The following is a 22952-nucleotide window of genomic DNA, read 5'->3' on the forward strand; positions in this document are numbered from 1 at the left end:
GTGTAAGAACCAAGAGGAAATGAAGAAGAACCAAGAAGAAATAAAAAATGACACCACTGCTATAAAGAACTCAATAGAAAGCATCAACAGTAGACTAGAAGAAGCAGAGGACCGCATTAGTGAGCTAGAAGACAAGGTAGGAAAAAATACCAAAGCAGAGTAGCAACTGGAAATAAAACTTAAAAAACAGGAGGAGAGCCTAAGGGAACTTTGGGACAACATGAAATGAAACAACATCCACATAATAGGGGTCCAAGAAGAAGAGGAAACTGAGCAAGAAATAGAAAACCTATTTGAAGAAATAATGACAGAAAACTTCCCTGATATTGGGAAGAAGAAAAAACTGACATAAGTCCAAGAAGCTCACAGTCTCAAACAAAATGAACCCCAAAAGACCAACACCAAGACACATTATAATTAAATTGGCAAACACCAATGACAAAGTAAGAATCTTAAAGGCTGTCAGAGAGAGACAGAAAGTTACCTACAAAGGATCTTCCATCAGGCTATTGACTGATTTCTCAACCAGAACACATCAGGCCAAAAGGGAATGGAATGAAATATACAAAGTCATGCAAAGGAAGGGTCTGAATCCAAGAATACTGTACTATCCAAGGCTATCAATCAAAGTTGAGGGTGAAATCAGGAGCTTCCAGACAAAAAAGGACTAAGGGAGTTTATTACCACCAAACCAGAACTGCAAGAAATGCTAAAAGGACTGCTGTAAAAAGAAGAAATAGGAAGGGAAGAACATAGGCATAAAGAATAAAAATGGCGAGGAGAAACCAAGATGGCGGCATAGGTAAGCACCTAAACTGCTGCCCTGCACAAAAATTTCAAAACTACAACTAAAAGACAGAACAGACACTGTCCAGAACCACAGGAAAGCTGGCTGAGTGGAAATTCTACAACTAGAAGGAAAGAGGAAAGCTCATGGAGAAGGAGCGGCAAAGAGCTGAGGTACGGAGACACGCGTGCGCAGAGAGGAAGGGTGGCGGAGTGCCTGGCTGGCTTTCTCTGGCGTGAGGGGGAAGGAAGCCCCCGACTGCACTGAACCTCAGTTCCGGGCGAAACCCTATGGACCCAGGCTCATACAGGGGGAGTTTGGACTGTCAGGTAGAGAGAAAGGCACACAGAGACTCGGAGACTCAGAGACTCAGGGGAGCCGTGGCGGCAGGGGTCTGGAGGTGCGAGTGCACACACAGACTGACTGCGGAGGTTACCACAGGCTATCCATAGTGGAAGGGAGTTGGAAGCTCCTGACTGCACTGAACCCAAGTTCCGACTGCACTGAACCGCAGTTCCGGGCGAGCCCCTGGGGACCCATGCTCTTACGGGGGAAATCTGAACTGTAAGGTAGAAACTCGGGAACGGCGGAAAGCAGAGGTCTGGAGACTTGCATGCAAGGGCAGGGCTGACGGGAAGCCAAGACTGTCTGCTCTGCCCTGAGACTCCACCCCTTCCAAGCTGAGCACAGAGGCTTTTGCAATCTGGCAAGGCTAATCCTAAAAGGCTGTCTCCAGCACCGAAAATCTCCCAGTGTAGACACAGCTGATCCTCACAGCCAACTGGCCTGCAGGTCAATTCCTCCCAGTGATACCAACAACAATCAAGACTTAACTACAACAAGGCTGTACACACAGTCCACAAGGGGGTGCACCAAGAGTGTCCACCTCAGGTTAACTAGGAAGGCTGACCCACTGGGCCATATAGGAAACCTAGCAGACAAAGCTGCCCTAACAACTCAGGGAAGCAGTGAAAAATGGGAAGACGAAGAAACAGATCACAAACGAAAGAAATGGAGGAAAACAAATGACTGGATATAGAATTCAAAACCACGGTTATAAGGCTTTTCAAGAATATCCTAGAAAAGGCTGATAAATATAACAAGACCCTCAAAGATATGAAAAAGGACCAACTAGAAATTAAACATACACTGACTGAAATAAAAAAATATTATACAGAGACCCAACAGCAGACTAGAGGAACGCAAGAATCAAGGCAAAGATTTGAAATGCAAAGAAGCAAAAAACACTCAACCAGAAAAGCAAAAAAAAAGAAAAAAGAATCCAAAAAATTGAAGATAGTGTAAGAAGCCTCTGGGACAACTTCAAGCATACCAACATCAGAATTATGGGGGTGCCAGAAGAAGAGAGAGAGCAAGATACTGAAAACCTATTGGAAAAAATAATGACAGAAAACTTCCCTGACCTGGTGAAAGAAATAGACTTACAAGTTCAGAAAGTGCACAGAACCCCAAACAAAAGGAATCCAAAGATGACCACACCAAGACACATCAAAATTAAAATGCCAAGAGCAAAAGACAAAGAGAGAATATTAAAAGCAGCAAGAGAAAAACAGTTAATTACCTACAAGGGAGCACCCATACGATTGTCAGCTGATTTCTCAACAGAAACTGCAGGCCAGACGGGAGTGGCAAGAAATATTCAAAGTGATGAATAGCAAGAACCTACAACCAAGACTACTCTACCCAGCAAAGATATTATTCAGAATGGAAGGTCAGATAAAGAGCTTCACAGATAAGAAAAAGCTAAAGGAGTTCATCACCACCAAACCAGTATTATATGAAATGCTGAAAGGTATTCTTTAAGAAGAGGAAGAAGGAAAAAGTAAAGATAAAAATTATGAACAACAAATACATATCTATCAACAAGTGAACCTAAAAATCAAGTGAATTAAAAATCTGAGGAACAGAATAAACTGGTGAATATAATAGAATCAGGGGCATAGAACGGGAGTGGACTGATAATTCTCAGGGGGGAAGGAGTATGGGGGGTGCAGGAAGAGACTGGACAAAAATCGTACACCTATGGATGAGGACAGTGTGGGGGGAGGTAAGGGTAAAGGGTGGGGTGGGAACCGGGTGGAGGGGAGCTATCGGGGGAAAAAGGAGAAACAATTGTAATAATCTGAACAATAAAGATTTATTAAATAAAAAAAGAATAAAAATGGCAACAAACAAGTACTTATTAATAATAATCTTAAATATAAATGGATTAAATGCCCCAATCAAAAAACATAGCTGAGTGGATAAGAAAATATGACCCATATATCTACAGGAGACTCACTTCAGAACAAAGGACTCACACAGACTGATGATGAAGATATAGAAAAAGCTTTTTAGGCAAATGGAAATGAAAAACATCTGAGATAGCAATACTTATTTCTGACAATTTAGATGACAAAGTGAGGGCCATAATAAGAGGTAAGGAAGGCCCCTTCATAATACTAAAGGGAGCAATTCAACAAGATGATATAACTCTGGTAAACATATATGCACCCAAGTACAGGAGCACTCCAATACATAAAAAATGTTCTGGAGGATATCAAGGGAGAGATTGACAGTAATACAGTCATAGTAGGGGACTTTAATATCCCACTAACACCACTGGATAAATCTTCTAAACAAAAAATATCAGCAAAATCAGCAAAGAAACATCAATCCTAAATGACTCACTAGATCAGAGGGAATTAATTGACCTCTTCAAAACATTTCACCACAAAGCCACAGAATATACATTCTCAAGTGCACATGGGTCATTTTCAAAGATAGACCACATATTGGGACACAGGAAAAGTCTCTTCAAATTCAAGAAGATAGAAATCAGATCAAGCATCTGCTCAGATCACAATGGCATAATATTAGAAATGAACTACAATAAAAACAATGAAAAAAATCAAACACCTGGAGACTAAATAGCATGCTATTAAACAATGATTGGGTTAACAAAGAGCTCAAAGAAGAGATAAAAAACATCATGGCCACAAACGACGATGAAAACACAACAATCCAAAATCTATGAGACACAGCAAAAGCAGTCTTGAGAGGAAAGTTCACAGTTCTACAGGCCTACCTCAAAAAACAAGAAAAAATGGTAATAAATTATCTAACCCTACAACTAAAAGAGTTAGAGAGCAACAAGAAAAGCCCAGCGTAAGCAGAAGGAAGGAAATAATAAAGATCAGAGCAGAAATAAATTACATAGAGACCAAAAGTTAATACAAAAGCTTAACAAACCAAGAGCTGGTTCTTTAAAAGGATAAACAAGATTGATGAACCTCTAGCCAGGCTCACCAAGAAGCAAAGAGAGAGGACCCAAATAAACAAAATCAGAAATGTAAGAGGCAAAGTAATAACTGATCCCACAGTAATAACTGGTCCAGACGGCTTTACAGGGGCTTTCTACCAAGCAGTCAAAGAAGAACTAAAACCTATTCTCCTCAGACTATTCCGAAAAATTCAAGAGGAAGGCATACTTCTAAGCTCTTTCTATGAAGCCAGAATTACCCTAATTCCAAAACCAGATAAATACACCACAAAAAGAGAATTAGAGGCCAATATCTTTGGTGAACATAGATGCTAAAATCCTCAACAAAATTCTAGCAAATTAGATTCAACATTACATTAGAAAGATCATATACTATGAACAAGTAGGGTTTATTCCAGGGATGCAAGGATGGTACAATATCCACAAATTAATAAATGTGATACCTCACATAAACAAATTAAGAGACAAAAATCACATAATCATATCAATTGATGCAGAAAAAGCATTTGACAAAATCCAACACCCTTTCTTGATAAAAACTCTCAGCAAAGTGGGAATAGAGGGATCATACGTCAACATAATAAAAGCCTTATATGACAAACCTACAGCCAAAATCATATTCAATGGGCAAAAAGTAAACTCATTTCCCCTGAGAATGGGAACAAGACAAGGATGCCCACTTTCACCACTCCTGTTTGATATAGTAGTGCTGGAAGAGCTAGCCATAGCGATCAGACAAGAAGAAGAAATAAAATGCATCCAAATTGGAAAAGAAGAAGTAAAACTGTCCTGGTTCACAGATGACATGACACTATACACAGAAAACCCCAAAGACTCCATCAAAAAACTATTAGACCTACTAAATGAATTCAGCAATGTAGCAGGATTAAAAATTAATAACCAGAAATCTATAGCCTTTTTATACAGCAATAATGAACTTACAGAAAGAAAAATGAAAAAAAAATTTCCATTTAACATTACACAAAAAAAATTAAGATACCTAGGAATAAACTTAATTAAGGAGGTAAAAAACCTATACGTGGAAAACTACAGGACATTGAAAAAAGAGATAGAGGAAGACATAAACAAATGGAAGAATATACCATGTTCATGGATTGATATAATCAACATCATTAAAATGTCCATACTACCCAAAGCAATCTACAGATTTAATGCAATCCCCATTAAAACACCAACGGCTTACTTCAAAGATCTAGAACAAACTCTACAAAAATTCATCTGGAATAAAAAAAGACCCTGAATACAGCAATCCTGAGAAAGAAGAACCAAGTTGGAGGGATCACAATATAAAATATCAAGCTATATTACCAACCACAGTTCTTAAAACTGCCTAGTACTGCCACAAGAACAGACATATAGAACAATGGAACAGAACAGAGAACCCAGAAATTGACCCAAGCCATTATGCTCAATTAATATTTGACAAAGGAGGCAAGAGCATACAATGGAGTCAAGATAGTCTCTTCAATAAATGGTGCTGGGAAATTTGGTCAGATACATGCAAAAATATGAAACTAGATCACCAACTTACACCATACACAAAATAAAACTCAAAATGGCTAAAGGACTTAAAGGTAAGATGGGAAACCATAAAAATCCTAAAAGACTCCATAGGCAGCAAAATAGCAGACATACATATGTCGTAGCAATATCTTTACCGACCCAACTCCCAGGGCAATGGAGACTAAGGAGAAAATAAACAAATGGTACTACCTCAAAATAAAAAGTTTCTGCACAGCAAAAGAAACCATCAACAAAACAACAAGAAACAACTTCAGTGGAGAACATATTTGCCAATGACATTTCAGATAAGGGTTTAATCTCCAAAATTTAAAGATAACTCACATAACTTAACAAAAAGAAGATAAACAACCCAATCAAAGAAATGGGCAAAAGACCTAAATAGACGCTTTTCAAAAGAGGACATACAGAAGGCCAAGAGACATATGAAAACATGCTTAAAGTCACTAATCATCCAAGAGATGCAAATAAAAATGACAATGTGGTACCATCTCATACCTCTCAGTATGGTTATCATCAACAAATCAACAAAGGACAAGTGCTGGTGAGGATGCGGAGAAAAAAGGAACTCTCATGCACTGCTGGTGGGAATGCAGACTGGTGCAGCCACTGTGGAAGACAGTATGGAGTTTCCTAAAAAAGTTAAAAATGGAACTCCCATTTGACCCAGTAATCCCACTCCTAGGACTATATCCCAAGAAACTAGAAACACCAATCAGAAAGGATATATGCACCCCTATGTTCATAGCAGCACAATTTACAATAGCTAAGGTTTGGAAACAACCTAAGTGCCCATCAGCAGATGAGTGGATTAAAAAGCTGTGGTACACCTACACAATGGAATACTACGCTGCTATAAAAAAGAAGGGACTTTTATCATTTGCAACAGCATGGATGGAACTGGAGAGCATTATGCTAAGCGAAATATGCCAGCTGGAAAAAGATAAATATCACATGATCTCACTCATATGTGGGATATAATGTTCAACATAATTTGATGAACAAGAATAGATCCAGAGACAAATGGCAGGGGAGGAGGGGTTAGAGATCAACCAAAGGACTTGTATGCATGCTTATTAGCATAACCAATGGACACAGACACTGGGCAGTGGGGGCTTGCCCAAAGTGGGAATGGCTGGGGGCGGGGGTCAAGCAGGGAAAAAGGAGACATATGTAAAACTTTGGACAATAAAAATAAAGAGTTCTTTCAGAATTAGGAGCATAAATTATTTAGCTTTGCTCCCCCTTTACTACCTAGCAAGGTGGGTATCTTTAATATATTAAAGTGGATTGAATGATTCTTGGCATAACAGATGCTCCATGAGCTATCTATACAGTTATAGTTTCCTGTTCTAGCTGAGTTGAAGGGCTGAAGAGGTAGGGGATGTGTGTGTGTGTGTGTGTGTGTGTGTGTGTGTGTGTGTGTGTGTGTGTGTGATGTAGCATTTTTGGATTAGCTAGTAAAAGAAGGAAGGAATTTAGTTATATTTGCAATCATATTGGGTAATTTGTTGTTTCTTTTACTAAAGAAAAAATAATTATAATTCTAACTCAAAGGAACACTGGGTGGAAATATAAGAGAGTGTTACTGAACATAGAAAAGTAAGAAATACATATGAACTGAGAAAGCAGAGTTGAGCAAGAAGTTATTTTTGAAGAAAAATTTATATTTTAATATTAAGTAAATGATTTATACATTTCATCTAATCCCCATGTCCATTTTCTTTTTATTGAATTCAAGTGATATATAGTGAGTGCTCTAAATCCATAGGCTATCATAAGAGTAATAAATATAAGAAACACTTGCTAAAAAATTAAATAGGCTGACAGAAAAGAGTTTTGGATAGACAGCTGAGATAATTTCATTGAAATCCTTTGTTTGGTTTGGTTTTGTTAAAGAGCCAGGATCCATTTTATGCAAAGAGAGTGAAGCTACTTTCAAAAAATAAAAACGTGAAACGTTTATTAGACAGCACATTGAAAATCAATTGAATGGAGTATTAAAACAAATGCCAACATTTTAAAGCTGTAGATGTTGGAGCAGAACATTCAATAATTTACTAGAGGGTATATCTCCATAGTCTCAGAAAAATGATAACATGAATCTTTTACATTATTGATTTTTGGGATATTGACATATTGAAAATTACTCTAAAATAAATGACACATAAAACATTTCTTACTCAAACAAAGCGTAAGATATAATTATGGTCAGTTTAGAAACTCGTTCAGTGAATAGTCAAGGACAACATGTAAAAATACCTCTCATAGGAGAGGATTCTTATATCTCAGAGGCATACCGCATCTTTGGGAAAAGAAGGTGCTCTCTTAGCAGCAAAATAAGACCAGATCAAGCAAGATTATAAGAACTGAGAGTGTGGGATTTTGTGGAATAAGGCAAAAAGATAGGTTAAGGGGCACTGAATAAAAGCAAGTCAGAAGAAAACAAGGGGACACACTAAAACTAGCCCTGGGAAATGGAAGCCTGTAACTCACCATAGGAGCTCAATTAAAGGGAAGAGAAGATTATTTTTAATGTAGCAGTTTGAGTGGCAAAAAAATAGGTAGGTACAGCTAGTAGGATCTGATCTGAAGTGAACGGATAGGACTGGATGTGTTATCATGAGAGGTCTCTGGCCTCCGTAAACCAGGAACCAAACACGTGGAGAGAGTGGCCCCGAGAACAAGCAGAGCTCTAATACTGACTAGGTCCCGAGGACGAGTGAATTCAGAAATTATGGAGACTTGATGCTAATCTATTTTAAAGGTTTCTAAAGTTTTCAAATCTTCTGCAGCAAGCATGTGCATGTATTTTCCGATTATAATAAAATATATGCTCATTGTAAAAATTTATAAAGCACAAAAATTAAAAATATAAAGTTTTCAATTTAATTTTTCAAAGTTAGGAATGGTTTGTATCTCTTTCTCTCCCCCTTTTTATAGATAGGATGAGACTTGCAATTAGGAAAAAAGAACATTTTTACATTAATAAAGTGGTTCAAGAAAAGAAGGCAATTTTTACTGTGCAGAAACTGTTTTAATCTGTAGAAATGACAGTAAGAGAAATGCTTTAATTCTGGTAAACCACTGTAGCCAAGTACAAACTATAGACTACAACGTGGAGGATGTTCACATTCTAGACAAATATTTTGTTAAGGATTTCAGATCCAATAAATTGGATTATAAGGTGAGTTGCCTTAATATGTCACTTTTTGAATAATTAGGACACTGGAAAGAAATGAATTGCCTTTTCTATATGAGGAAATTAAAATGAGTCTGAGCAATAAAGAAATCAGGCCTCCTGCCAAGAGCAGTGACTAGTGTTTTTAGACCATCAATATTCCAATCTACCAACTGTTAGTACTTAGGACAGGAACACGGCTTATCTACCTCTATCTGCCATGTGGCTTTTCTCTTTTCCTCCCTATGATGGCAACCAGTGACTTGGCTAATGAAGGTCTATTTTCATCTTCATCCTGTGCGTTTCCCTCATGGAATTATGAAAACATCCCTAGCCTCAAAAAAAATTTGCACTGTTCTAAAATATTTGTTGTGTGCTTGCTGCATGCTTTTTAGAAAAAAAAAATATTTCTGTCCTACAGGTATCATGTTATTATTTCTGAAAAAAGTCATGAGAAACATTTGCAGAGCAAAGATAGATGCGTGCCCTTTAAAATTTGTTATAAACATGAAGACAGAATAATGGTAGAATATAGCGTGGGGCAAAATACAGTGTAGGCTTACAGTTGTAAGTACACAAAACACATAATGTCTTCCTGTATTATTATTCATTAATTATTGTATTACTTCCCATATGAACAACTGTAAACCTACTTTTGCCCCACTTTGTAAGTTCCTGGGTGTAAAATCAGACATAATTTAGGGCTGATTTACTCATCAGAATCATCACACACAATTATAGAAGCTAAAATTACTCAGGTAAATTATTTTTTGTTGGATAAAATACAAATAGAGACTAAAAGTTATGTACTTATCCATGGAAGACTACTAAGTAATTTGTTTTTACTTAACAGATTATTTTATAACAGGTACTAATTATCACTGACCTAAGTAACTTGCAGGGTGAGTCCAAATAAAAAAGGCAGACAATGATAAAGTGGGTAATTAAATAATTCAAGGAGAGTAGAAGATGGGATGTGCCCTGTATTATGAAAGATCATGGTCTGAAGAGAAATTAGAGTAGATTTGTCATGTACTTAAGTATCAGTTTTTCTCCAATTTAAACTTTCAATAAAAAGGTATATATATATAAATAATGGAGGTGATAAATGATGAGTAATTTATTAAAAATAAAGCCAAATATTATGTGAATTCCTCCACTGGGGACAACTTTAGTCATTTTAACATGGAAAGAAATTTGGTTACTTGGGGTAGAGACAGTTCTTACAAATATTCTTTTTTTTTTTTTTTTTAAGCTTTAAGGCATATGACTTAGGGAAGTTTTCTTTTTTCTTTTTCTTTATTGATTGAGGTATTACATATGTGTCCTTAGCCTCCCCATTGCCCCCCCCCACCCCTCCACTCATGCCCTCGCCCCCCTGGTATCTGTGTCCATTGGTTAGGCTTATATGCATGAATATAGGTCCTTCGGTTGATCTCTCCCCCTTACCTCCACCCTCCCCTACCTTCCCTCTGAGGTTTGAAAGTCTGATCGATGCTTCTCTTTCTCTGGATCTGTTTTTGTTCATCCATTTATGTTGTTCATTATATTCCATAAATGAGTAAGATCATGTGATATTTATCTTTCTCTGACTTGCTTATTTCGCTTAGCATAATGCTCTCCAGGTCCATCCATGCTGTTGCAAATGGTAAGAATTACTTCTTTTTTACTGCAGCATAGTATTCCATTGTATAGATGTACCACAGTTTTTTAATCCACTCATCTGCTGTTGGGCACTTAGGCTGTTTCCAAATCTTAGCTATTGTAAATTGTGCTGCTATGAACATAGGGATGCATATAACCTTTCTGATTGGTGTTTCCAGTTTCTTGGGATATATTCCTAGAAGTGGGATCACTGGGTCAAATGGGAGTTCCATTTTTAGTTTTTTGAGGAAACTCCATACTGTTATCCCCAGTGGCTGCACCAGTCTGCATTCCTACCAGCAGTGCATGAGAGTTCCTTTTTCTCTGCTGATTTGTTGATGCTAGCCATTCTGACCGGTGTGAGATGGTACTGCATTGTTGTTTAGATTTGCATCTCTCGGATAATTAGTGACTTTGAGCATGTTTTCATGTCTCTTGGCCTTCCTTCTGTCCTCTTCAAAAAGTATCTATTTACGTCCTTTGCCCATTTTTTGATTGGGTTGTTTATTTTCCTTTTGTTAAGTTGTATGAGTTCCCTGTAAATGTTGGAGATTAAACCCTTATCGGTGATAACATTGGCAAATATGTTCTCCCATGCAGTGGGCTTTCTTGTTGTTTTGTTGATGGTTTCTTTTTTCTGTCAGAATATTTGTAAGAAGAGAGTTCTTACAATATTCTGACAGAGGCCATGGAAGAGCAGGAATAGGGGGTTAGGATATTGTACAAGGAAGAGAGGGAAGGGGATAACTATCCACCTTAGAGAGAACTCATTCTATTGTTCTTTGTGTGACCAAGCAAAACCAGTCATTTAGTCATGGAAATTTCTGTGGTACAAACAGTTAGTAATAACTAATATTTACTACATGTTTATGTATCAAAAATTGTTGAAGTGCTTTCTATTTGTTATCTTATTTGATTCCCCCAACAATGGCTCTAGAAATATAAGTACATTCATTTTACATATTGGAAAACTTATCTGGCAATATGGCAGACTAAGTTAATATAGCCTACTTGAGAAGTATTGGAAAAAAGATTTAATATGTAAAAGAGTCAAAAAGAAATAGATTCCCCAGGTACCTGGAATAAAAAAAAAAAAGAAACTTAATGTCAGAATTTCAAAACTTGTTTCTGTGGAAACCCAAGAGATGTATTTGCAACTCAGTTAAAACACATTAGCTGGGAACTTTGGATTTCCAGACCAATTCCAGACATGATATTTAGACTTGCCTTCCTCCTAATGTGGACAGAGAGGGTAGTAATGGGAGCCTAAGCATTTTCAGATCTTTATTTATGTGTTGTTGTTTTTTTCAGAACAGAATTATTAACTATTTTATTTTTAAATCTTAATTGTTGAAAGTATTACATATGTCCCTTTTTTTCTCCCATTGACTCCTTATAGCCCACCGGCGCCCCCTGCCCCAGGCCTTCACCACCCTGTTATCTGTGTCCATGGCTTATGCATGCAAGTTCTTTGGTTAATCTCTTCCCACCTACCCAGCCGCCCCAGCCTGCCCTCGGAGATTCAACAGTCTGTTCCATGCTTCTATGTCTCTGGACCTATTTTGTTCAAAAGTTTATTTTCTTCATTAGACTTTAAATTTTGAGAAGTAAAGTATGCTTATTAAACATTTAAGAAATATATTAACTATATTAAAAATAGTATAGATAATCCATTTGATGGAGAAGAGGGAAAATAAAGAAAACTCAATCTATACAAAGGAAGATTGGAAAAGAGATAAAGAAAAAAGAGACAGTGAATTTTTTAAAAGAAATAGCACAAAGCACAAATATAAGTATAAACTGACTGAATTTATCTGTAAAAAGATAACTCCTCAAATTGAATTTTAAAATTAAGCAGTGTGTTTATGAGATATACATATAGCATTAAGATATTTAAAAAGGGGTTAGAAAATGTATCAAGAAAATATTGACCTAATCTATCTAGTATAGCTGTATTAATATCACATAGAATATATTTAAAGGAAAAAGCATCTAAAAGATAAGCTTGTTAGCAAAACTGAATGAAACAGTTTATTAGTAGTACAGAACTCCCAAAATTAATGTACCCAACAAGAAAGGCTCATATGGGATATCTACAAAATTGATTATGTCATAAGCCATAAAACAATTCTCAATTAAATACTAAAGACTGAGTATACAGTCCATGTCCTCTGAACACAATCCAGTAATGAAAATTAAACCCATATGACTTATCTTTGGAAGATTAAAAAAATATTTCTACGTAATTGATGAGCCAAAATACTAATCAGTGGATCATTTATGAAATAATTATATGACAATAGTAGAAGCATTATATATACAACTTGTATGATGCGACTAAAATGAACTGAAAGAAAAATGAATAACTTTAAATGCATATGTTTGAAAAGAAAAAAATGAAATTATGTAAAAATAGACAAGTGTGGTAAGAAATAGACATAAAATATTTAAGGCAGGAATAAGAAAGAAAATGAGGAAGAAATACACAGGATGAAAATATTCCCTTTCTAAAACTGAACCATGGATGCCTAGGTGTATGTATTATTGTTATTTATTTCCTTCACTTATTTTGTGAATATTCTCTGTATGTATGCAATAGTTGATAACAATGAAAATTAATAAACTACATATCCAATTTAATAAGTTACAAAAGTAGCATCAGAATGAATACAAAGAGAATAGAGGATGAATCTAAACATTACAAGAACAGAAATAAACAAAACAGAGAACAAAGAAACTCTTTGGAGTCAATAAAACAAATGCCAAATACATCTTTTACAGTACTGATTTTACAAAAGATAGAAAGTATAAAAATGAGAAGATAAAAACAGCACTAGCATTTCTATATCATAATATGATCATTTGAATAATTTGGTGGTATTAAATTAGAACATTTAGGGAAAAAAAGGACAACTTTCTGGGAAAAATGATCAAAATTGACTCAAGAAGAAGTGTTTTAAAAAAATGGATAGGATTATTATATTAAATAAATTGATTCAGTTGTCAAATAGCTATCCTAAAAAAATAAAGATGGTTATAGTAGCAAGTTTTGCCAGTCTTTCAAGGTATAGCAGCATTTATTTCATGCAAACCACCACAGAGAAATGACAAAAAGGAAATTTCCCAACTTACTTTATGAAGCTGATTTATTATTGATGCCCAAATTGCTCAAATACACAGTAATCAATGGCCATTGGAACATAGATGCAAAAATCTTATATAATTAGCAAACGTATGAGAAAATCAAGGTCAAGAGAGTTTCTGTAACTTGCTCAAGTTTCCATAGCTAATGGTGTAGTGGCCCAACATCTATCTCAAGCCAATGCCTGGGCTCTTTGGAAGAAGGACAAAAGCAGAACCAATAGTAATACTTGCAAATGAGATAGTGTTTAAATTTGGTGTCATTGCTGCTGGTTTCCAACTCAGTACTCCCTGGAATTGGACTCTCAGCTGCCAACTGACAGGGAAACATTGAACTTAGCATATATCCTGGATACCTCAACACAAGTCCCTACCCTGCTTCCCTGACTGCCACCTGTTCTGCCTGGCAAGGAATTTTTTAATTCTCGTAAATTGTGAGATAAGTATTATCACTTTCATTTTAAGGATGAGGTGAACAAGTGTCAGGGATCAAGGAGCACTGATAAGTAACAAGCTTTCAGAGGTAGTAAGAGGGGGAGCTGAGGTTGTAATTCAGGCTCATTTCACTTCAACACTTGTCCATGTAGCTTGAAAGGGCCCCTGTTCCTGAGCACCTGCATGTATGTGAGCCTACAACATCTGGATTGAGCCCCAGAGCAGACAGGTGTTCTCACCGGCTTCAACCCTCCATGTTATCTCTCTAGTATCATGCTAGGAATATGGCCCAGGTCTGATCTCCTGATTAGTCCCATACCTAGCTCTTGTAAGTCCTTTTACTGGCCCTGAATCCCATTACTGGAAGAAGGACTCACAGTCTCCTAGACAAACCAACCCTTACTTAGAATGGAAAATCCTGGAATCATGCCAAGAGACCAGACTCCTAAACAGGGTCCCAAACCCAGATAGAAAAAACAGGGTTCTGGAATTCTTTTTAGGCTTGGTGAATTGTATTCCTCACTCTGCTTGAGTTTCTATAACTCCTGCCTTCTAGAAGCTTCCATCATGACCTGCAACAACAATCTAAAACATAGTGTCTCACCTCCCTTACCACTATCCTATCTAACAAAGAGGGAATATGCTAATTGACCATCAAGCCCTCATAAAGATGGTGGCACCCACAGCCAATAAGGAGGGAATATGCTTATTGACTGTCACACCCTCAAAGATGGCGGTGCCCACAGCCACAAGATGGCAGCACCCAGTCCCCTCAGCCCCGGAGTCCCCTAGTCCTTTCAGCCCCACCAGAGGGTTGGCAGGCACACGGTGTGGCCAGACCCACCCTCAGTTCCCCAGCCTCCCAGGGCTGGCCCGAGGCATGGGCAAGCCTCAGATGGTGGCTACCCAGATGCCCAGGGTGGGCCTGAGGCTCAGGTAACCAGGGCCGGCCGAGGCTTGCGCTGCTGGCATTGGCAGCAGCAGAGGTGTGATGAGGGCATCGCCTTCCCCTGATCACCAGGTTGCCTCCCACCCCTGAGGGTTCCCGGACTGTGAGAGGGGGCAGGCTTGGCTGAGGGACACCCCCTATAGTGCATGAATTTTCAAGCACTGGGCCTCTAGTATATATATATAATATATAATATATATATATATATATAATTTTATTGTTCAATTACAGTTTGCATTGACTATTATTTTGTATTAGTTTCAAGTGTACAGCATAGTGGTTAGAAAATCACATATTTCACAAAGTGATTCCCCCGATATTTCCAATACCCACTTGCACCACACATAGTTATTACAATATTATTGACTATATTCCCTAGCTGTACTTTACATCCCTGTGACCATTTTGTGACTACCAATCTGTACTTGTCAATCACATCACCTTTTTCACCCAGTCCCCCAACCCCTGTCCCCTCCGGCAACCACCAGTCTGTTCTCTGCCAGCTCCCCTCCTCCTATATTAAAGCCTCATGATAGCAGGGATTTTAGCTGAGTTGTTCACTGCCTTATTTCCAGAATCTGAAACAATGCTTGACACAGAGTAGTCAATCAATATTTTTTTAATTTTGAATGGATCTACTTTGATTGTCCCACTGTTGAGTCCACACGGAGGAAACACGCTGAAAGCAAGGACAAAGCTAGGTAGCCTAGTACCAAACAGACTATTGTTGCTGTACATGGATACTAGATTGCTCTCCCTTTTTGCATTATTAAGCCAGATGGAAATGTTCAGAGACCTTACTCCATGTGCCCTGATCAGGAATCCAACTGTGACCTCCACTCTACCACTGTACCACACTGGCTGGGCTCTTCTTAGGTTCTTATAGCAATGAGTATTTGTACTTCACACCAATTACCATATTTTAAAATATAAAAAAGGAATAGTGTAGGAATCTACACTAATAAAAGAGTAAGGTGCAAATTGACCGTACCTTTGCGATGCCCACCAGCCAATCAGGAGTGAGCATGAAAATTAACCCAATAAAGATGGAGGGTTAATTTGTATATGCAGGCACCGAGTGGCTGGGGGCGGGGTGGGACTCTTGCGTTGTTGCCATGGTGACAATGCAGGCATTCTGCACTGCTCCAGCAACTCCAGGCCTCTGGGCACCATGGGAAGGCAGAAAGGTGGCTCTGGGCTGGAGCAAAAAGGCAGCTCCAGCCGGAGCAAAGGCAGTGCCAGCAGCCAGGGGAAGGAAGGTCCATTCTTGCACGAATCTTCGTGCATCAGGCCTCTAGTATATCAATAAAAATCCTTGACCTTGATTATTTCCTCAAAAGCAAAAGACTAGATACTCAGCAAGCAATATGGTGCTTTATCATACAGAGGATGTTTACATTCTCTTAAATCCAAATTATATTTAAAATATTAGATGGTGTCCCAGGATCCTGGGAAAGCAGCCACAGTATTTCAATTCCCTGGCACATTAGAAAATGTTTGAACTTTCCATTACACTCAGATATTCAAATAAACATGTATTGTTTTGCTGGAAATTGGGGAGTTTGCTGATAAGACCTAGGAAATGTGGGCTTTTGAAAGATGACAATGACAAGAAGAGAATGAAAAATATAGATAATAATGTTTACAGTAAATATCAAAGGTATAGAAATTTATAACAGGTAATGTTTTTGCCAAAAAATTCTATAAGAATGACAAAATCACTAACATTGAGAGAGGGAGAGTATATTAATTTCCATACGAAAGGGGCACAGAGACATTGTCTTGAGTGAAAGCCTCAGTGGTGTCTGTGCAGGATGGAGCTACATTTCACAACATCCACTGCACGTGAGAATCACCTGAGAGTTTTCAAAACTATGCAGGCTACACCTGAAGCCAATTAAATCAGAATCACTGGGAATGAGACCCACACAGAAGTAGGTGTGTTTTAAAGCTCCCCCCAGTGAATCTGAGGAGCCAAATTAAGAATCCCTGACCTAGATATTTGCAGCTTATTTGTGCCTTCTTTCATTCAGCAAGAATTACAAAGCTTCTACCTCATGCCAGACGGTGTACTAAGCAACACAAATGAAAATATTTAACAACAAACAAAATATTATGGTACCCTCAGGGATATTAGTCTAAAAGTAAAGGATTATGCAAGTTGATTATACAAATAATAAAATTAAGTGTAATAAGAAAAATAATAAAGAGAGCCACTTGTATTTATTGTTTACTATATCTTAGGCTATGCTGGGTGTTAAACATAGATCCACTCAATTAATCCTCTTATTGTCACCTCATTATACAGATGAAAGAACTCAGGTTTACAGCAGTTACATAACTTGCCAGATACAACAATGATAATTTAATGGAAGATCTGGGACTCACCCCAAATAGCCCCCACTCTTAAGTAAACTACCTTATGGAGGTAGTAATTAAATGCTTTAAAAAAAAAAAAGGAAACTAATAGCTCAGCCAGAAGGTGTTTTGGAAAGCCTCATAAATTAGGCAAAATTTGAACTATGTAAAATTAAACAGGATTTTTTTTTCAGGGGGAGAATAAAAGCTAAATTGCGTTAGGATGGATTCACATTTCTAAAGATGGGACATTTATGCATAGTTGCGCAGCAAAGGATAATTTGTAGGATAGTGAAGCTGAGACCCAGGGGAAATTTGTTTTAGGGTCAGACTCTTCCCATGCTCCCAGTTATTCCTGGAGTACTGAAACAAACATTACAAATGACTGCATCAAACAGGATGGTTTTCCCACCGGACTATGATGGATACATAGCAGTGGACTTTGCACCTACCAGTTCCTCATTGTTTAGTGATGTCCTAATCACCATAGCCAGGGAGAGTCCAGATTTCCGGGCAGCCAATGTCTAAAACAGACAGAATTATGAATTATTGGTACATGAGGTGACTGCTCAGCAGAATGTAAAAATGTAAGAATATAAACTATTGTTCATGTTTTGGTCAATAGGGACCTGCCATTTTCAGTAGCCAGCCAATTCATCTAGAATGAGGAATCATAGAACATTAAAGCTGAAAGAGTCCCCTTAGATCATCAAACCCAACCCCTACATTTTATAGATGAGAACACTGAGGTCCAGTAAGGCAGGGTAATCAGCTATGGCTTCCAGGCTAGAAGAGGCTTTTAGAATTTTTCTTCCCAAGGTGGTCATGAGCACATCCTATCTAATAAAGAGGGAATATGCTAATTAGCCACCACACCCTCACAAAGATGGCCGCGCCCACAGCCAATAAGGAGGGAATATGCTAATTGACTATCACACCCTCAAAGATGGCGGTGCCCACAGCCACAAGATGGAGGCACCCAGTCCCCTCAGCCCTGCCGGGGCGGCAGGCACGTGGCACAGCCGGGCCCGCCCCCAGGCAGGTCTGGCTGCTCCACACACCTGCCTCTGGAGTCCCCCAGTCCCCTCAGCCTCCCAGCTGCCCAGGGCCAGCCCGAGGCACAGGCAAACCTCAGATGGTGGCTGCCCAGCTGTCCAGGACTGGCCTGAGGTGCAGGCAAGCCTCGGATGGCAGCTGCCCAGCCACCCAGGGCCGCCCAAGGCTCAGGTAACCAGGGCCGGCCGAGGCTTGCACTGCCAGCAGTGGTGGCAGCAGAGGTGTGATGGGGGCATCGCCTTCCCCTGATAGGTCCGGTTGCATCCCGCAGAGGGAGGCCAGAGGCAGCAGCAGCAAGGGGGTGATTGGGGTGGTGCCTAACCCAGATCGGCTGGTCACCTCCCACAGAGGGAGGCCAGACTGTGACTTAGGCCCGCTCCCTATACATTTTTGTATGTCTCTCTTTATTTTCCTAACTTGCCCACTTTTATTCCATGAAGAAGTGTATTATACATTTGAGAAAATTGGCAAATAGTAATTAAATAAATAAATAATCACTTACCATGGCCTGAAGATTCCATGTGTCAGAGAAAACAAAGTATAAATAATTAGACATAAGAAAGGTGAGAAAAGAGTATAATGATGTTAAATAAACCTAACACTTTAAAATAACATCCACACTACAATGGCAGGATTCTGAGCTAATAGGACAGACATAGATAGCATGCTTTTCAGAAAAAGATCTTTCCAGTCATGATTGTATCTTTCTACTTTAAAACTAAAGTGATGGCTTTCAGATGAAGGTTTTCATAGCAAAATTAAAAATTACTGATATCACCGTGGCTGGTGTGGCTCAGTTGGTTGAACATCATCCTGTACACTGAGAGGTCATGGGTTCATACCCAGGCTGTGGGTTTGATCCCCTGTTGGAGCACATGGGGGAGGCAATAGATTGATGTTTTGCTCTCATATTGATCTTTCTCTTTCTCTCTCTTCTTCTACTTTCCTCTCTCTCCCAAATCAATAAAGGCATGTCCTTGGGTGAAGATTAAAAAGAAGTTACTGATACAAAGAAATTTTGGTTTCTCTGAGACAAAATATATTTTTATGTCATAAACTATTAAGAATATGCCTCCAGAAAAAATGTGAAGACATTGTGGATGTCAGAAAACATCTTTGTAATGCTGATGGGCTATTTGTTTTCATAATCTAATACAGAACATGATTAATTCTTCGCATCCCTAGATGTTCCCCAGTATATCTCATTGTAGGAGGGCCTGAGTTACTCAGAGTTATGTTCAGGCCTAATGAATGTTATAATGACTTGGGAGCCATGGTTTTCTCCAGGCAGTGGAACAGTTTATTAATTTGGCTAGACTTGATATTAACAGAATAGAATAAAAATGATTAATATTATCTGCTTGCTTTATAAGTGTTAAAGTCTACTGAGTTAAGGTTAATAAATTCAAATCAAGCCTTGAACAGCAAATTAAACTTGTGGTCATTCATAACATGGAACACATCCAAGCCAGTTGCAGCAGCTTGCTTGACATGCTGTGTGACTTCTTTTTGCTCAATTATAGGGTCATTTTAACTCCATTTGTAATTTCAACTAATATCTAGAGCTGTCAAAAGGTTAGAGTTATTTTCTCCACCTAATAGATTTTAAAGAAATAATAAATATAACACTTGCTAGAATCCAGCTTCTTATATGTTCTATTCTATGAAATATTTACAGGTCAGTTATTTAATGAGGACAATATGACATCTAGTAAAGACAAAGAGAACACATGCAATCAAAGAGAATTCAACAGGAGTGACTTACCACATCTCGTACAATAGGCAAAGTTTTTTTCCTTCGGAGATCTGGCATACTGTCAATACCATAAAGTCCCCACCCAGCCCTGATGGAGGGAAAAAGAAATGATTTCAATGAGCAATTGACTTCCTAGAAAAATTCCAGTGTTCATAATAAAAAAAAAGCTGTGAAAAAGATTAAATAGAGCCCTGGTCGGTTAGTTGGAGCATTGCTATCTACACTGAAAGGTGGTGGATTCTATTTACGGTCAGGACACATACCAGGTTGTGGGTTTGATCCCCAGTTGGGGCACATACAGGAGGCAACAGATTCTCTCCCTTCTTCTCTCTAAAATCAATAAACTATGACCTTTCCAAAGAGAGGAGAGACTCTAGCTACCACACATAGTGATTATTTCTCTTTTTGGATAGTTTCATAGATTGAAACTTTAAAATATATACAGCCTGTTTTGATGCACTGTTTTATTATCAGTATCACAGGTAGAATAATAAAAATTGTTAGGTGTATGGATCTTTGTACCAAACCATTTGGTGCAAGTTTGGTCTGCTTGCAATAGTAAACACACACACACACACACACACACACACACACACATAAAATAAAAAAATATATATATATATGTATATATATATAATAAAAATACGATGGTATATATGTGTGCTTAATTTTCACAGATTAAACTGAAAAGTGGCACCTCAAGGATATACATTGAAAAAATTAGTGATTACACTAATATAAGAATTTCTACTTATCGTAATTTATCTACAGATAAAATGCACAGATTAAAATAATCTGTTATACAAGAATGTTCACTGCAATATTTTTGTAATAGCAACAATAGCTATACAACCTAAATATTCAGCAATGGTATATTGATTAAATGAGTTATTGTATATTATACAATGAGAAGAGCCCAATAATTAAGGTGAATGAAATAAATCTTTGTGTTTATATGAAAAAATATTCATAGTATATTATGTAAAAAAAAAACACACTACAATTCTGCATGTTAGTAAATTTAGTATGATCCCATGTGTGTGTTTATATAGACATAGAAAATATGTAGAGCAATATTCATCAAATTGATAACTACAGTTACCTCTGTGGAGTGAAGTTAGTGAGAAAAATGAAAAGATTCTTACTATGCTATAAATATGATTATGGTCAATGTTTTTATAATAAGCATATACAACTTTTGCAATTTAAAATATATTAATAGTTATGCTTATTAAAATGAGGTTAATACATTGAATTTAATTTTTATTCCATTAAAACTAGTTTTTTTATGCAACCAAAATGGTGCTAAAATACAGATGATAGCTTCTCCTTATGCTCACCTAACATACAAAATTTTGCTAACCTCCACTTTAGAGTCAGCCTTTTTTAAAATTGATTTCAGAGGGAGGAAGAGAGGAGAGAGAAATAGAAACAATGATGAGAGAGATTCATTGATCAGCTACCTCCTGCACACCCCCATTGGGGATCGAGCCTACAATCCGGGCATGTGCCCTGACCAGGAATCTAATGGTGACTTCCTGGTTAATGGTTCGACATTCAAACATTGAGCCACACTGGCCAGGCTAGAGTCAGCCTTTTCACTAGGAAAAACATAATTCATAGCTCTGGTTGTTAGCTGGGCAGCTCTGCCATTGGAATAGGCTACCACAACACTTTATAGTCCAGTCTTCCACTGACACAGAGATGGCCTCTTTGCTCTTGCTGCTTGGCTTAATGAAGGGAGACCTTTGTCTCATTGGATTTTTCTTAGTAGCCATGGTCTTAACTCCAGTATCCGAGCTGTATCAATTATTAGCTTATTGATCTTGGACAATTTATTAAATGCATCATACAATCCTTGTAAAATATTAATAAAAGAAAAATATCAATAAAGGTAAAAGGGTAATAAGTAGTAATAATGCCATAACATATATGCTTGCAAACAAGGATCAAATGTGGTGATAAATGTAAAATATTAAAACCACTTCCCATGAATAAGATGGATGTCAATGATGAACAAATTATGCTTAAGGTCAGGCACTCCAACTAAGAGTTCCCTTTAGTTTAGATCATGGAGTACAGAAAAAGAATGTTGTGGGGCAGAGATTATGGAAAATGAGAGAAAAAAAGAGAATGAAAGGAGAAAATGTAGACTGGAAAACAGTGCGCGTGGTCGGAGGAGTTGACATTTAAGATACTGCCCAACACTGATCCTATGAGAAAGGACTTAATATAGTTTCCATCACTGCCAGAATAATGCCAGTTAACATCCTCTAGCCCAGTGGTTGGCAAACTGCGGCTCGTGAGCCACATGCGGCTCGCGAGCTGCGGTTTGCCACTCTGTTGACTAATGAGTTTGCCCACCACTGCATCTAGCCCAAGTGCTATAATGGTCACATGACAGCCAAAGGTCAAGAATTAGCGTAACAAAAGAGAATCATTGGCAGCATGCTCTTATGAACTGCAAGAAACTGCAGAGTGGAGCAGAGAGAAATAGTAGTGAATTTTTATTTTGTTTTCTCAACACCCATCCTCAGAAAATGAGCCAACCTCTCTATGAGCGTAACTTCTTGCTTCCCTCCTAACCTCTCTCCACATTCTTCCCCTCTCCTAGCCTGTTCAAGTTTGACCCTCCCACATTCCAAATATTAAATAAAAGGGAAAAGGATTATTGAGGGGGTTTTTGCTCACAGAAAGAAAGGATTTTTCCAGTATTATTTGCTCTAATTTAATGTTCCGGTTCCAGTTTCTACTTTTTCCCCTCTGTGAACAGAAATAATAATGGCATAAAGTATGCGTTAATAAATGTGTTTCTACAAC

The 22952-nt window shown here is 37.9% G+C and overlaps 1 protein-coding gene across 1 annotated transcript in view; it reads right to left on the minus strand.

The window, feature by feature from the left end:
* Positions 1-22952, minus strand: part of UNC13C (unc-13 homolog C) — a 579627-nt gene that overhangs the window by 333547 nt on the left and 223128 nt on the right. Inside the window, exons 6-7 of the mRNA XM_080645235.1 lie at positions 20142-20220; positions 17773-17844 (exon numbers count right to left, since the gene is read on the minus strand). Of these exons, the coding sequence (XP_080501361.1) occupies positions 17773-17844; positions 20142-20220 (151 nt within the window). The remainder of the gene's footprint in view (positions 1-17772; positions 17845-20141; positions 20221-22952) is intronic.

Source organism: Plecotus auritus (assembly GCF_963455305.1).
Source record: "Plecotus auritus genome assembly, chromosome: 1".
NCBI classification, from domain to species: domain Eukaryota; kingdom Metazoa; phylum Chordata; class Mammalia; order Chiroptera; family Vespertilionidae; genus Plecotus; species Plecotus auritus.